We start from the raw sequence: 16783 nt of genomic DNA, 5'->3' as shown, positions 1-16783 counted from the left end.
GCGGTTTCACCGCCCAAAAATATATATTTAAGACAGGATAATTAAAAAAGTCCAATTAAGTCATTAAATTAATGTGATAGAAATGTTTCAGCAAAAGTGCTTTTTATCTGTTGACCAGATTTAAGAACTTGATTAAAAGTTAACTCGGTTATCCTCGTGCAAAATAATTCAAACATTACTCAGTGTTGTCAGAACAAAGGTCCTTATACACTAGGAGCAGGGCTTCCCCCCCCCATACGATTAATTCTCCTGAAAATATTTTTTTCCGAAGTCTTGTTTGAGTTCATCCTTTGAGTTCATCCACACGGAACACGAATATTACGCGGCGATAAAGCGACATATTATCTTTACTGAAACGAGGTCAATTGTTCAACCTTGTTTCGGTAAACTTTATTTTTTACTAAAACAAGGCGAATCTTTCACTGAAAACAAAAGCATCAACCAGTATGAATGAGGAATCAAATATATGAATAATTCAATGTGAAATATTTTTGGTTTATTTATTTGTCACCCGCTCCCGGGTGTGTAAGGAACTCAACAGTGAAACACTGAGTGAGTATTAGCGTCTACGTAGCCTTGTGCTAAACGTCACACACCTGTTAACTTGATATGTCCAGCTTCATCAAGTAAGATACTGAAAGACAGAAAATATACAGATGTTTGTGTCTGATATTGATTCACATAAATAATCAGAAATTAAAAAGTGAACAATAGCAAGCAACAATTACAGTGATGTCAATAATAGCACGTTTCTCAATGCCATTTCATTTTATCAGTTTGTATAAAATAGGTCACTGGTTGTCAACATGGGGTCCTTGAGGTGGTTCCAAGGGGTCCCCAGCAAATGACATAGCTAAGAGCAAAAGGGACCTTTAAAGTTCTATAACTTGGAGAGTGTACAAATGGAACCAATTGGACCCTTAATGTATGAGTCCTTTTTGATCCATGTGTACACTCTCAGAGTTAAATTAACACTGGGGCATTTACAGTGTAGTCCGGGGTCCCAGAAAAATACAATTAAAATCAAAATGGGGTTCTGTGGCCTAATGCATATCAAACTGGGGGTCCTAGACTTTAAAAAAAAAAGTGGAGAATCAATGGAATAAGCCCTGGTGGTGGAATAGGTAAATTCAATCCGGGAACGCATCTGTGTCATTTTAGATTTTAGCTATAACCATTATTTTATACTTGGGCTATTCAAAAATAGCAGATATACAAGCTCATAGCGCGGCAGCTTGTAGATCTGCTATTTTTTTAAAAATCGTGAACATTTGTGCAAATCTTTGAATAAATACATTTTTAAAGCCAACATTTGTAACTCAAATCTTTGCTTCTGGGGGGGTCCCTGCTGGAACTAACAGTTTTGAGATGGGGGTCTGCAGCCAAATATATATATAATTTTGGGGGTCCTTGACATGAAAAATGTGTAGATGCGTTCCCGGATTGAATGGGTTAAAAAAAAGGTCAAGGGTTGAAAGCTAAGGGTTCATACTTCTCTGGTTTGAGATCTCTGTAAACTATGCCCAGGGTGTGCAGATGGTCGAGTGCCAGGGCAAGCTCTGCAAGGTAGAATTTCACATCCTCCTCTGTAAACATGACCTGGTAAGAACTGGACAAATTTACTCTCTGGACTCGGAAGAGGGGAGACACACAGCAACAGCAAGGAAAACACAGCTCTTCATTATACCACCGACAACAAAAACAACAAACAAAAATAATATTCTTAATTATTATTATAATTTATCATTAATTATGATTATTACAATATAATATCATTATTACAATATCAACACATCAAAAGGGCTCAGCGAGCATCTGTGTCACTTTAGATTTCTTTGGCTATTCAAAAATAGTAGATCTACAAGCTCATAGCGCGGCACCGAGTGCCGCACTATGAGCTTGTAGATCTGCCATTTTTTAACTATGTGCAAATCTTTAAATATTTGTATTATTATATATTTTTTTACGAACATTTGTAAAATATGTTGTTCCAGGGAACTCCAGGAGCAAAGATTTGAGTAAAAAATGTTGTTAAAAAAAATACATATATTCAAAGATTTGCACAAAATGTTCAATATATTTCAATAATAGCAGATCTACAAGCTCATAGCGCGGCATTCGGTGCTGCGCTATGAGCTTGTATATCTGCTATTTTTTAATAGCCAAAGTATAAAATAGTAAGCAACAACAAACAAAAAAAAGAAAGAGATTATTATTATCTTTATTACAATATCAGCACATCTAAAAAGGCTCAGCGAGCAATATAACGGCCGATGTTTGGGATTGTGGAGATCTGCCCGGCAGGCAGGCAGCAGCTATCTTTACCGGATCTGTCTTCACAGGGCCTTCGGCAGGCCAACTTATCTACGGGAACAATCACATCTGGTGTGAGTTTCCTGAAAGCTTTGGATTAAAACTGATCTGGGGCTTCTAAAGTGACGGGCAGTAGATGATCTAAGAGCGCCAGAGACGTCTTGCAAAAAAACTAGGCTGGCTGGCTTACAGGCGGAAGACAGAATTACTGTGAAAAGCCAAAGTGAACAACACAGCGGGAGATAAAGAAACGACTTCTGACAGCGTTTCTAGTCGGACGAGAAAGCCTGTGATGCGTATCAAACGCAACCCCTGTCTCGTTTCAACTCTGTTATCTCTACAGATGCTCGACGTTCGTGAGAGGATTATGGTATGTGTCCTCTAGAATTAGAACTTTAACAAATAAACCTCATAACGATCTCGGTAGAGGTTTCCAAAGAGACAATTAACCACTTGTTTCAACCTGCCCCCCCCCCCATTTGATTTATTTGATTTGCACAACAGTTACATACATTATGCATAATATGATAGTTCTTTCCATGGGAAAGTTGACAGTTTAGTTGTTGTGCCGGTGAGGTAAGAAATCCTAGGGGGGCTTATGCGAGTACCTCACCGTTTACATTACGTAAAATTTTTATTATTTAATATTAAAAACAAAAATGAAAAAAATAAATAAACAAACAAAAACATATACATCTACAAAAACATAAGATAAAGTAGGACAAATAATAATACATTTTGGGCATGTCATTGAACATTTTCATAACTTTTCAATGATTGTTTTTCTAAAACATAGCTGATCGACAAGCTTACAACGTGACGAATTGCATTGTGAGCTTGTAGATTGGCTATTCTCACCATGTGACACTGTTGAATGACGGAATATAAAAAAGGGGCTTAAGTGATTATGTTACCAAAAAAAAAAAAACGGTTCAAAAGACGTGTTTTGCAGTGCAGTATTTAAAACATGGTGGATCTAAACACAGCAGGGAGTGAACATACCTCTTTGGATAAACGCGTGAAGACGTCCCCTCCCCTGAGAAAGTCCAGTATTAAATAGAGCTTTCCTTCAGTCTGAAAGGCTGGACAGATGAGATCAGACAAGTCACCGTCTTGCACAAGTACACTGACACAAAAATCGGAGTACTTCCTCAACCACTGCACGTGCGTGCGTACACACACACACACACACACACACACACACACACACACACACACACACACACACACACACACACACACACACACACACACACACACACACACACACACACACACACACACACACACACACACACACACACACACACACACACACACACACACAGGTGTAACGTAACTAATTTACTCAAGTCCTGTACTTAAGTACAATTTTGAGGATTTTTTACTTTACTGGAGTATTGTACTTTTTAAAAAGTTACTAGCTGGAGTAACTGGAGTTACTAGTTACTTTGTAGATTTTGATTATTATTAAAAAACCTACATTAACCACTTCAACCCTATATACATTTCAGCCATTTGAAAATAGCAGGTCTACAAGCTGGGAGCTTGTAGATCTGCTATTTTCAAAAGACTTTAATGCATTTGAAAACTTGTGAAATGGTACAATCTGCATAATGAGTACTTTCTACTTTCGGTACTTTAAGTACATTTTGATGCCAATACTATTGTACTTGAATTCCGGACTTTTACTTGTAAGTATTTCTGCATTGCAGTATTGATACTCTAGTAAAAAAAATTAGTACTTTTTCCACCACTGATGCACGCGCGCACGCACGCACACACACACATTCTGTGACATGACGTAGAGGATTAGGGTGACTGGCACAACGACAGGATGTTCTTACCGTAGTGCAACTTAACTATGAAGGGATGATTGACCTCCACCAAAATGTCTCTCTCCATCTTAGTGCGGACTCGGTCCCTGACTGCAGAGAGGAGGGGGAGACGGGGACAGAACACAAAAAAAAAAAAAAAAAACCCATCAGAGGACATTGTGTTGTTATAACAAAGGAGACGGGTCCGGTGCGTCCCAGGAACAGGACGGTACAGCACCGAAGGAGAGACGGCGGAGCAGCTCGTACATTTAAGCCTTTTTTAAGTAATAAGGGTGACTGACGTTTCGATGGGAACCACATCGAAGCAGCTCTGAGGACGATGTAGTTCACATCGAAACATCAGTCAACTTGTATATCTGCTATTTTTGAAAATATTTGAAAAATATCAAAAATGTTTGAACAATTTTGCATAATTTTTGCATTTCTTTCAACACAAATCTTCTCTTCTGGTGGTCCCTGGCACAAAACATTTTCAGGTCCATGTACCTACAGTAAAGGTACATTATTCGTTCCATTGAAATGTTAAAAGGTAGTGATATTTTTGGGTTAAAACACAAAGGTTTTTTGTTAAATAAAAGCTCAAAGCTCTATAATCTCATAGAAATCATTGCTATATAGTGTTTGTTCATTAAGACAGGTCTCTCCCCGTTTCTCCATTAAATAAGCAGAAAAGACATTTTCACGTGGGTCACCAATTGCATCCAATCAGGAGAGAGTACCCACTTATCAGTTTAATTTTTTTTATAGCATCCCGGTTTCAATTGTGTCTGCTCATTTCTTTGTGTCATCACTTCCAATTTCACTTGTTTATCCTGTAACCTGTATGAGTTCTCTCCCCTGATTGGATCAAATTGGTATCCAGACCTGAAAATTCATTTTCTGATTAAAAAAAGAGCCGTAGAGACAGCGAGAGACCCTTGAGCAGAATATAGGAGTTATTTAACACTTATTTCAACAAAAGAAAAATCACTTATAGCCGCTTTAATCGGTCATTTTTGCCAATTTCTACATCAGAATCTAATGCATAGTCGTTCCAATAATCCCTTATAGATGGGATCTACCTTGGTGACTCGTTAAAAAGGCATCGGAAGATCAGATGAATTGTTACCTTTCAAAGATGCCTTTTTGAGAACTTTCATGGCATACAACTGTCCAGCATCAGGACCAACCAGCTTCCTGACGAGAAACACCTGAGGACAGACCAGAGGACAGCAGATAATCAGCGTTAACACTCATTTACAGTATAACATGGTGTGGCTTTGTAAGAACAGATCTACAAGTTAACGGCAGGTCGCGATTTGCTTTTCGGCAAGCGATACAATATCATCGTACCACTGAATATTAAGCCGTTCAATCCGGGACAGCATCTGTGTAATTTTAGCTTGACTATTCAAAGATAGCAGATATACTATATATCTTTGCATTAGCTATGAGCTTGTAGATCTGCTATTTTCTTTTTATCATGAAAACTTTGAATATATCTATATTTTGATTTATATTATATTATAATATTTTGATTTATTATTATACATCATATTTATATTGATGATTTGTAACTCAAATCTTTGCTTCATGGGAGTCGCTGTAACAAAACATTTTGAGATGGGGGTCTGCGGCCAAATACATATCTAAAAAAGTTTTCTAAATCCTAACAGTATGTTGGTATATCAGTGGTGCTCCAACTTTTCCATGTCAAGGACCCCCAAAATGGTATTTGGCCGGACCCCCATCTCAAAATATGTTGTTCTAAGGAGCCCCCCCAGAAGCAAAGATTTGAGTTACAAATGTTCGCTTTAAAAATATATATATATACATTTTAAAGATTTGCACAAATGTTCAAGATAAAAAAAAAAAAGCAGATATACAAGCTCATAGCGCGGCAAAAATTACACAGACATAATACTAGATCATCGTATACCAGTGAATATGAAGCATGACCTGCAGTAGAGTGAATGCTGGGGTTCCTCACCTTGCCAAAGGAGCCCTGTCCCAGCACTTTGAGCAGCTCAAACTGGAAAGGGTCGGCCTTCTCACAGCCCTCTTTCACATGGTGGGTGATGGGAATCTCTTTGTACGTCGCCCCCTCCTCGTCCTACACACAGGTTTGTAATACTATACTTGTGAGGACATCAAAACATTTAGGATGCCATTGAAAATTGCCGAAAATAGCAGGTATGTAACGATTTATCGTAAATCAATTAAAATCGATTCAAACCGGCGACAATTTAAATCGATTTAATAAAACATTTATCGCGATGCAAACAGCAGAGGGAGCGTAAAAAATAAGAGAAGAAAATACAGGATCTTTGTAAGAGAATTTATTAAATAAAAGAGTTTTCAGTCATTTGCTACTGTATTTTTCTTCATTTGTTTTAAATTGTCACCGGTTTGAATCGAGTTTAATCAATTTATGATACATCTTTACATGCCTAAGTAGTACACACACAGCAAATCATTGTGATGCAACATTGCATTCCATGTCAGGCTGTGTGTACACACACACACACACTTTACTCACACAGTGTGTGAAAGAATCTTCGTCCTCCATGGGGTCATCCATGATCTGATGCCCATTGACCTGGAACCAAAACAACAGCACTGATCAGTGGAGTATAAAAGGTAGGAGTCCTTCATCCAACAATCCATCCACACAAAATGTATACAATAAGAAACTTCATTGAATTCGAAAAACCGTTTAACCCATTCAATCCGGGAACGCATCCGTGCATTTTAGATTTGAGCTATTACCATTATTTTATACTTTGGCTATAATAGCAGACATACAAGCTCATAGCGCAGCACCGAGTGCCGCGCTATGAGCTTGTAGAGCTGCTATTTTGGTTTTGAAAAATCGTGGAAATTTGTGCAAATCTTTGAATACATATATCTTTTTAAACAACATTTTTAACTCAAATCTCTGCTTCTGGAAGTCCCTGGAACTAAATATTTTACAAATGTTCGCTTAAAAATATATATATTCAAAGATTTGCACAAAATGTTCAAGATTTTACAAAAATAGCATATCTACTCCTCAGCCTCATAGCGCGGCACATCTAAAATGACACAGTTGCGTTCTCGGATTGAATGGGTTAAGCGAAGTATCATAGAAACATTTCTTTTGAGAAGTAGACTTTGTCTGTTATCCACTGTGTGGCAATGAATGAGAGAGAGAGAGAGAGAGAACATTTCTGTTTTTGAAACATTTGTTTTTGCAGTCATACATTGACATTTATTGACATTTAAGAACACTGACTCAACTCCCCCACACTCAACATAAAAAAATCAGGGGGGAAAAAAACAGCACCACATATTAGGGCTGTCAAACAATAATCCATATTTGAACATACAGTATATTTGAATATTAAAAATGAACAAATATTCAACTTTTGAATTTTGAATAGAAAAAAAGAATAATGTGCCTCTGCCTCACGAGTTCTCTCAGGTGCCGTAGGAGTAACGTGTCGTGTAGTGACAAATATCACCCTCCTCCTCTCCCCGGCTTCCCTCCCCCGAACGAACACGCCAATTGTTAGTCATAGCTTAAATAGGTATCCCATTATCCTACCAAGACCCCCTGTGCCGCACTATGAGCTTGTAGGTCTGCTATTTTTGAAAAATCGTGAAAATTTGCGCAAATCTTGAATATATATATTTTTTTAAAGCAAACATTTTTAACTCCAATCTTTTCTTCTGGAGGGTCCCTGCTGGAACAAAATATTTTGAGATGGGGGGGGGTCCGCGGCCAAATACATATAATTCTGGGGGTCCTTGACATGAAAACGTTGGAGCACCACTGATATACCGTTAGGTATTTTTAGATATGTATTTGGCTGCGGACCACAAGCAGTTAAAAGTCAGTAGTATGGAGGTCCCTGGTCTTTGCATTATTTGAACTTCAGTACTGAACTGGAACCGGGCTTGGTGAGAAGAGGCACCCAAAACAACAACAACAACAGATGGAATCTAAGAGTCACATGATAGTATTTCTTGGACTGAAGTGCCTGCCACTTGATTTAGGACAATATGAATTATGTCTGTGCTCTAATCCTGTCCATCTGTCCAGCATCTGTAAAGCCTGTCATTATTCTTTGGCTATTAAAAAAACTAGTCCATACCCGGTGAAGTGCGCGGGCGAAAGTAGTTGCAAACGTGGGGTTATTGCGTGTCCCGTCGCGGCCAAATACATATTATTTCGGGGGTCCTTGACATGGAGACAGAGCGCCACTGATATAGCAACATATTGTTAGGATTTAGAAACCATTTTTAGATATGTATTTGGCCCGCGGACAATATAGATATATTCAAAAAAGTGCACACATTTTCAAGATCTTTTAAAAATAGCAGATCGACAAGCTCATAGCGCGACACTGAGTGCCGCGCTATGAGCTTGTTGATCTGCTATTTTTTAATAGACAAAGACATCTAACATGACACAGATGCGTTCCCGGATTGAATCAGCCAGAGCACACAAAAACCAGTGCTGGGACTGCGGTCCCCTCAAAGATGGCTTGGCTGCAACGTCTCTCTGGTATCAAAAATCTATTTTACGGGCCAGGCCAGGCAGGTACCTTTGCACACACGAGAAAACTGACTTGGTTGATTACTTACTTGATTTATCTGTAGGTTTTTACCAAAATACAACACAAACAAATTCCAAAAATATAATGCCTTCCAAATGATTTGCACTTGTTTGAGTGCTCAGAGGCGGCCTGTTCTCAGACCTTTACATTGGCTCCCTGTCTGTCAAAGAATCCATTTCAATATACTACAGTTGATTTATAAAGCATTGAATGGTTTAAGGCCAAAATGCATTTGTGATCTTGTTTAGATGCGTAACAGGTCTGATTTCTGAACCCAGAGTCAGAACTTATAACGTGTCAAGACCTACCTATCTGTTTGCCTTTAGTAAGCCTTGACAAGCCCTGTCTTTGTGTTTTATTTGAATGTCTGATATTTAATTGTATCCTTAGAATGTGTTTTTGTACTGTCCTCCTCTCTGTGTCTTAATGCTCAATGTTTTGTGTCAAGTACTTGTATGTCAAGCCTTGCTGTTGAAACATGCTATATACTTTAACTGTACCGTCGGGGGAGCTCTGAGGAGCTTTAATAACTGCAGGAAAGCAGGTGATGGGCTCGCTGCTCCGCTGTTGTCCAGCAGAGCTGCATCAAGGCTCAGCCTGCATGATGCACTCAATCCAGGGTGTGTGGGTGTGTGTGTGTGCGTGTGTGTGTGTGATTCCATCAAGCCCCTCTGAAGAGGGGGATGATGGTGACTCATAGCGGCTACGTAAGCCCACTGACGGGGTGGAGCCACCCTCCTTAAAAGTCAAACACGTATCCACAAAACACACAGAGACCCAGATGAACACGATCGCTCTACATAGCGTACTAATGAACTGTGAGGAATGACCACAGAGTCACAGTTACATTGTCGAGATCACAGATTCTCTCTTTTTTCCATCGTCACTCTCACATAAGAGCAGGGCTGTCACGATTACAAATTTACGCTGACGATTAATTGTCACTGAAATAATTGCGATTAACAATTTAATTGTGTGTTTGGCATTGAATATATGAATACAAATTCTGCTTGCCTTTTAGGCTTCGTAATAAAAAATTGCACAGGGTAGATATGACAAATAACTTAAATATACAAAGAAATTATTGACATTTAATAATTTTATACATGCAAAAAATAGCAGAAATAGCTGATCTACAAGCTTGCAGATCTGCTATTTCTGCTTTTTTTTATATTTGAAAATGGGTGAACATTTCTCAACATGGAAACGATTATGACGATTATGCAAAAATAATTGCAAGTACACAAGAGTAAAAGTATTGGGTTTCAGCTCCTCAACATTGCAGCAGCAATAGCAACAATAACAAATAACACAAGCGGAAGTCTATGACGCAATCCAATGAGGAGGAGATCTGTGTTATCTACACAGAACAATCCTTAGTGCCGATTTAACGCAAAACAGTGTACAAACAGAGCCGAATGGACCTGTAAGGGGTCCACATGGTTCCATTTTGTAACTCTCTTCGGGGCTACCAGGGTTCATTTGGTTCCATTTGTTGGACACTCTTCTGAGTTGAATTAACACTGAGGACATTACTGTTTGTGCAAACACAATCGGGAGACCAGGCTGGGGCTGGTGTCATCCTTGGCTTGCAGATGATTTACGCCCACCTTTAGCATGGTTCATCACAGCTTGTGAGAGAGGAGCACAGCCTACGCTGGCCTGCATTCATGCAACAAGGCTGCAATCTGAAATATCTTGTCTGATGTCTCTCAACTTTTCACACTGGCTCCCTGGGTCTGTCAAAGAATTGATTTATAAAATACTACGGTCGGTTTTGTAAAGCACTGAATGGGTTTAGGGGCCAAAAAATACATTTCTGATCTTGCGATACATCATGAATCGTCCAGACTTCTCAGGTCGCCTGGGACAGGTCTGCTTTCTGAACCCAGAGAGTCAGAACTAAACGTGGAGAAGCAGCGTACAGTTTTTATGTGGTTATCGTTGTGGTTGGAGACTCTACTATTAGAGTACTGTGTTTTATTGTACTCTCTAACCTTGGCTTTCCCAGTCTTAACCTATTCAAACCGAGAACACATCTGCGTAACCACTTTATCCATAATTTATAGTATATACTTTGGCACTCAGTGCCGCACTATGAGCTTGTATATCTGCTATTTTTGAAAAATCTCGAACATATGTGCAAATCTTTGAAACCATATATTTTGGAAACAACATTTTTAACTCAAATCTTTGCTTCTGGAGGTCCCTGGAACAAAACAAATATTTTGAGATGGGGGTCCACAGCCAAATACATATCTTGACATGAAAAGGTTTGAGCCCCACTGATATAGCAACAATAGTCTGCTAGGATTTAGTTTAGTTAAAAACTTTTTAGAAGACATGTGTAGAATTGGAACCTCGGGTCTTAATGGGTTAAATAAAGGTTATGATGATGCACCACAGCATGTTCAACAAACTCCCAGAAAATTGCAGGTCTGCTACATAGTGAGAACGCCCGACTTTGCTGTTGGAATTAGTACAGCGGCATGGTATAGAGTTCAACCACCCCTCTCCTGTCTCTGACAACTGGCAGCATTTTATACCGGCTGCAGCTAATGAGCCTGGACTGCTCCATTCCAAGGGGTGTATTATAAATCTAAAACATACATAGGACTACATTAATACCATATACATTTAACCCACCTAATATATACAACTCTCTCTATGACCTACAAACATAATGATTCTTTATCCTTCACACACTTTACTACAACATAAATATGAGCAATTGCAAACACACATCACATCATAACCCCCCTCTACTATCCTGATATGGTCCAGCCCAATCATGCTGGAAACACACCAGGTACTGTTGAGCATTCAATCAACCTCAACAATAAAACCTCACTACACACATATTGCACTCTCTCCATATTGCACTGAGGTGAACTGTGCAAAATACAAAAAGTGCAAATGTGCCGTGCAAATATCATTCAATAAATAAGGGTTATATAAAAAATACGTAACAGAGGACCTCTCTCCGTTACATACATCTCTGCTCTTTTAAATCAATCGATCTGTTTGCTGCTTTCTTTCACTGAGTTTTTGTTTTTTAAATATACAGTATACTACACAGTATATACTTTCTTCTGCATTGTAATTTCATTCCCTTATGTTTGTTTTATTTTATAAATTCAGATTTGTAATTGTGTTTAACTGTCCTTTTATAATGTGTGTCTTAATGCTCTGTGTCTTAATGTCTTAATCCTTAATGATTTGTGTAAAGCACTTTGAATTGCCTTGCCTTGATGGCTGTATTGACAAAAGGGTGTGGTGGTGTCATTAGCAGACATTAGCCGATTAGACATTATCATGGACAATCACTTAATATGTTTCTGAGTCAATCTCAAAATGTGTTTCCCGCATACAATCACGCAGAGACCAGCCTTTTCAGTTGGTGAGATTGAAAATCTACACTTTAATGTTGATTTCACAATGGCTACTGGGCTACTGAAAGTTACATATTGGCAGAATTAAAAGTAGGGCAATGGATAAGGGCTAGCTTCTGATATTTAAATACTAACTAGTCGATATCTAAGCAACAATATCAGTTTCTTTTTTCAAATAATTATATGAAAAATACTTAAAATGAGAAGTTTTGAAAAGGTGAGCCTACAGGTAGCAGAAGTGGAGGAAGCTGCTAGATGTACACTGTAGTCCCAGTTCTTCAAGTACAATATTGCCAATATTGTTTTGAATGCTAGACATTTTCAATGTTCATTTAAAGCATATAATTAGCCTATAAATTAACACTGAAAATGTCAAGCAATCAAAACCAGATATATTATATTACCAATCCTCTGGAAGCATCTCTGCTGTAAAAGGTTAAATTGAATGTACATTGATGATAAGTGTGCTTGAATTTGTTTATAGGGAGTTTAGGCGAGTTTACCAGGTTGGACTTATTCCACTCCTGATATCACAAAACTGTTTGGGGTGGGGCAGGTTTAGCTGTTCGAACACCTTTTTCCAACATTCATAAAAACCTATTTATTGTTTATGAGAAGGTCAAATTATAACATATAAGAGCTGTTTTTCCAACATTATTTGAATATCTAGCATTTTAAATGATCTGCTGCCCTGCCTTTAAAGGGAGTATACATGAGATGTGCCTGGGGAAAAAAAGATAGCTCGATTAAATTGTTGACTGGGACTAGGTATGAGGTTTCCTGATAGTGACATACGGTTTTAACAGACACCTTTCAGCCTATCAGAAACTAGACTTTTCTGTAGCCTTAATGTGTGTATGGCGCCTGGATTTCACATTTAGAAAGTGCTTTACAATACTGACAACAAGAGACAATATAACACAGCAGTCATTACTGCGTTTTGGAAACGTTGCATGCTGGCTTTGGAAGCTTTTCTTTTGAGGTTCCAACAGACCAGTGAGGCAGAGCAGACTAGAGTCTAGAGACAGCAAAAGAATCCCAGAGATGGACTGGTTTAGGATGTGTGTGGTTGTCTCAACCAAACAAAAGACGTCTCTTTGCAAAGTAAACATTTATGTGATGAATCCTAACGTCTCTTAAGTGGAGAATGCTCTCAGAGGGCACAGCCTTCATGAACTATATACAATAAAGAGCTGAATATAATCCTTAAGTTGCTGTGATGTTAGGACAGTGACTATCAAACATATTCTGATATCCATTCCTGATACATGCACTGTTGCTTACATTTCGGAGTGTGGACAGCATTGGAACAAGCACGTAATATGTCATACATACACCAGCTCTCGGTTAGCACTTCACAATTTTGAACAAAGCAATTGGGGCAAAATTAATGATCCTCCTTAAAATGTCCTACATTTCCTACACTGGGTGAGGAGCAGAAATGTGAACCTAACCCCAAAACCACAATCTACAAATGTCAGCGGTGCTGACCCCTAGGCTCTTGTGTTATCATGTTGTCCTAGAGTTGTTTAGTTGTTCAAAGTGTGCCTGTCTGACGCAAGACCTAGGACCCCACTGGAACAAAGTGTAGACAAAGTGTTTGACTGTATTTGTGCTGTTTTAAATTTCTGCCATATAAAATATTCAATCAATCAAATCAATCAAGACCTGAGCTAAATGTCATGTTATACCAAGAAAATAAATTCCACCACCTTTGTCTGTGTGGTCAATAGGGGTAGAACAATTAATAAAACCGATCAATTTAATCGATTATAAAAAAGAATCGATAATACAATAGAATAATCGATTAGTAATTTGTCATTATGGGGGAAAGATTTAAAACAATTTCAAACATTGCGAAAATAGCTGATCTACAAGCTCACAGCGGGCCATGATACAGGTGAGTTTTACACGACCCTGTTTGTGTGACAAAGTACAAAATTAAGGGCTTAAGTGATTCATCAATTTATTGATAAAAACTTAAAAGCTGTTGAAAAAAGTTCTTCTCGATTAATCGAAAAAGTAATCATTAGAATAATCGCTAAGAAAATAATTGATAGTTGCAGCCCTATCGTGGTCAATAAAAGATCTACACGTGAATCTCATGTGTGTTGGCACGTTAACATAGACAGGTTGGTGTTGTTAAACGCCCACTCAGTGATACAAACAAATGGATATACCCCCCAGCAGCAGCACCAAAAATATTTTAAATATATATATTTTATTATAGGATGGTGACTGACCCAGCTTTTTATAAGACTACTAACAACACTACAGTATTTGAAAACTGAATTTTGGTTGTAATAGCGTTGTTTACATTGGTAATGTTTGTAAACATTGTGAGTAAAACAGGGTCTCTATCTTTCTGGAGCAAGAAAGTTCCACATAGTATTATTCTCTTATCCATCTACAAATCAAACTGTCAGCATATGTTTAAATGGAATGCATTCTTTCAAAACAACACCCAGTTTGAGCCAGCTTTAACACCAGCATTCATTTGTATACTTCTATTACTGTATAATAAACAGGTACTGTAAACAAATATCCCAATAGAAATGCATCCCCAACCATTCCCCCTTAACGAGAGCTTGGTGGGTCAGCGTTCGAATCCCGGGTAGGACCTGATTAAAGAAGTGTTGAAATGAACACTGAGGAGGATTCCTAACGGTTACAACGCCACCACACTGTCTGGCGTTTACAGTAACATTCCTCGGTTTACAGTGTGCAAAGTAACAGAGCTTCACGTCGTTCCATCTGACATGAACATGAAGATAATATAGCTTTCCGTTATACTAGTTTAAAGGTTATACACAGTTTATGGAGCTTTGAAGTTTTCATGGCACATATTATTTTTTCATGGCACTGTATATTATTTTTTCATGGCACACATTTACAGGACCTCAATGGAAACAAGCCTTAGTGCTTTCTTGGGTTTAAAACCGTTTATCCTTTTAGCATCTTTGTATAAAACTGTACTTCTGTGCTTCTTTTGCGAACAGTTAACTAAAGCATTCAATCAATCAAACAAACACACAAAAAAACTTAATCTCCCAAGTTTTCAAGCAAGCTAACTGTCAGCTAGCAGCAATGCTAGCAGCTCATACAGTATAGCTGGCTGCATTACCACCAGGTTCAATGTGCTAATAAGTAACCTCCTTTAGCCAAAGCTAGCCTAGTAGCTAATGTGTTATAAACATAAACACAAACACACATTCCCTCATTATTAAACTTCCTCTGGGTTCTGGACGGTAAGGAAGGAAGGAACGGGTTTGTTTTTGATTTATTCTGCTGCTCAAAAACACACTAAAACTCAGCATTTTGAATCCACTCTTAAAAAAAAAAAAAAAAAGAACAGCAGCTGATAGCATAAAGCTAGCCCAGTTAGCATGCATCATAGAGTACAGTAGTGGTGCAGGAGCCCTGTACCCTGCCTGCGTGACACGCACACACTCACACACACAGACACACTCACACTCACACTCACACACATACACACACACCGGGGGGACCACGCACTCCCTCAAACCCACACACAAAAAGACGCACAACAACAGTAAATAACAACAACAACAACAACAACAACATGATGTTGTATGGACTCATAGTGAATATCCTCACCTCACTGCTAACGCTGCTCACCTCCATCTTGTGCCAGGACTCCTCTGGCTGGGAGAAAGGCATCGTTAAACACCGATTGTGTTCAAACCCTACGCCTCCTCCTCGTGCATCATCATGTCTGATGTGTCCGTTATGTTTAGAATAACTTTAGAGGTATTCTGCTCCAATAGATCAGGATAGAGAGTAGGGGGGGGGGGGCTCAGCTATAGCAGCTATAGAGGGGGCTCAGCTCAGCTGCAGACCCGGCGGTGGGCTCTCCAGTTCTCTGTGTGTGTGTGTGTGTGTGTGTGTGTGTGTGTGTTGACAGGAGCATCAGGATGCTATATGGATGAATATGGCGGCGGCTCCCATCAGTGAATGAGAGATTATTGACGTCACAATGACGCAGTTGCGACTCAAGGATTCCCCCCCATCCCTATCCTGTGAGGCTATACCTGGGGTAGCTTCTGTTGCCTTGTCCTGTGACGTTTTTTAGGCACGACTATCGTCCACACAGAGCACACAGAGGCGTAAAAGTAACTAAGTACATGTCCTCAAGTACTCTACTTATGTACAATTTTGAGTTTTTTTTCTTCTTCAGTGTTTACACGTTTCAATACTTTTATTTATGCCCCATTATTACATCTCAGAGGAAAACATGGTAGGCCTACCTTTACTCCACTACAATTATATGAAAACTTATATATGAATATTATTACAAAACACACTCACCACTTCAGCCTATATATATTTCGGCCATTTGAAAATAGCAGACCTACAAGCTCACAATTCTTGTAGATCGGCTATTTTTTCAAAAGATTCTTTATACATTTTGAACTTGTGAAATGGGACATTCTGCACAATGAGTACTTTTACTTTTTAAGTATATTTTGATGCCAATACTTGTGTACTTTTACTCAAGTACATTTTGAATAAGGGACTTCTACTTGTAACAGAGTTTTCTACATTGCAGAGTTGATACTTTTACTTAAGTAACACATGGGAGTACTTCTTCCATCACTGCAACAGGACCCCTTAAACAGAAGTTACAGTACATGTTATA

At 38.6% G+C, this 16783-nt stretch overlaps 1 protein-coding gene across 1 annotated transcript in view; it reads right to left on the bottom strand.

Moving 5' to 3' along the window:
* The window catches only part of rps6kal (ribosomal protein S6 kinase a, like), a 33035-nt gene extending 16955 nt beyond the window's left edge, over positions 1 to 16080 (bottom strand). The window contains exons 1-8 of the mRNA XM_080416938.1: positions 15742 to 16080; positions 6670 to 6729; positions 6121 to 6243; positions 5260 to 5341; positions 4161 to 4241; positions 3316 to 3395; positions 1493 to 1599; positions 597 to 634 (exon numbers count right to left, since the gene is read on the bottom strand). Of these exons, the coding sequence (XP_080273064.1) occupies positions 597 to 634; positions 1493 to 1599; positions 3316 to 3395; positions 4161 to 4241; positions 5260 to 5341; positions 6121 to 6243; positions 6670 to 6729; positions 15742 to 15804 (634 nt within the window). The 5' untranslated portion in view covers positions 15805 to 16080. The remainder of the gene's footprint in view (positions 1 to 596; positions 635 to 1492; positions 1600 to 3315; positions 3396 to 4160; positions 4242 to 5259; positions 5342 to 6120; positions 6244 to 6669; positions 6730 to 15741) is intronic.
* Positions 16081 to 16783: the final 703 nt, after the last annotated feature.

Source organism: Gymnoscopelus braueri, assembly GCF_963280865.1.
Source record: "Gymnoscopelus braueri genome assembly, chromosome: 20".
Taxonomy (NCBI): Eukaryota; Metazoa; Chordata; class Actinopteri; order Myctophiformes; family Myctophidae; genus Gymnoscopelus; species Gymnoscopelus braueri.
This window is presented reverse-complemented; position numbering and strand designations above follow the sequence as displayed.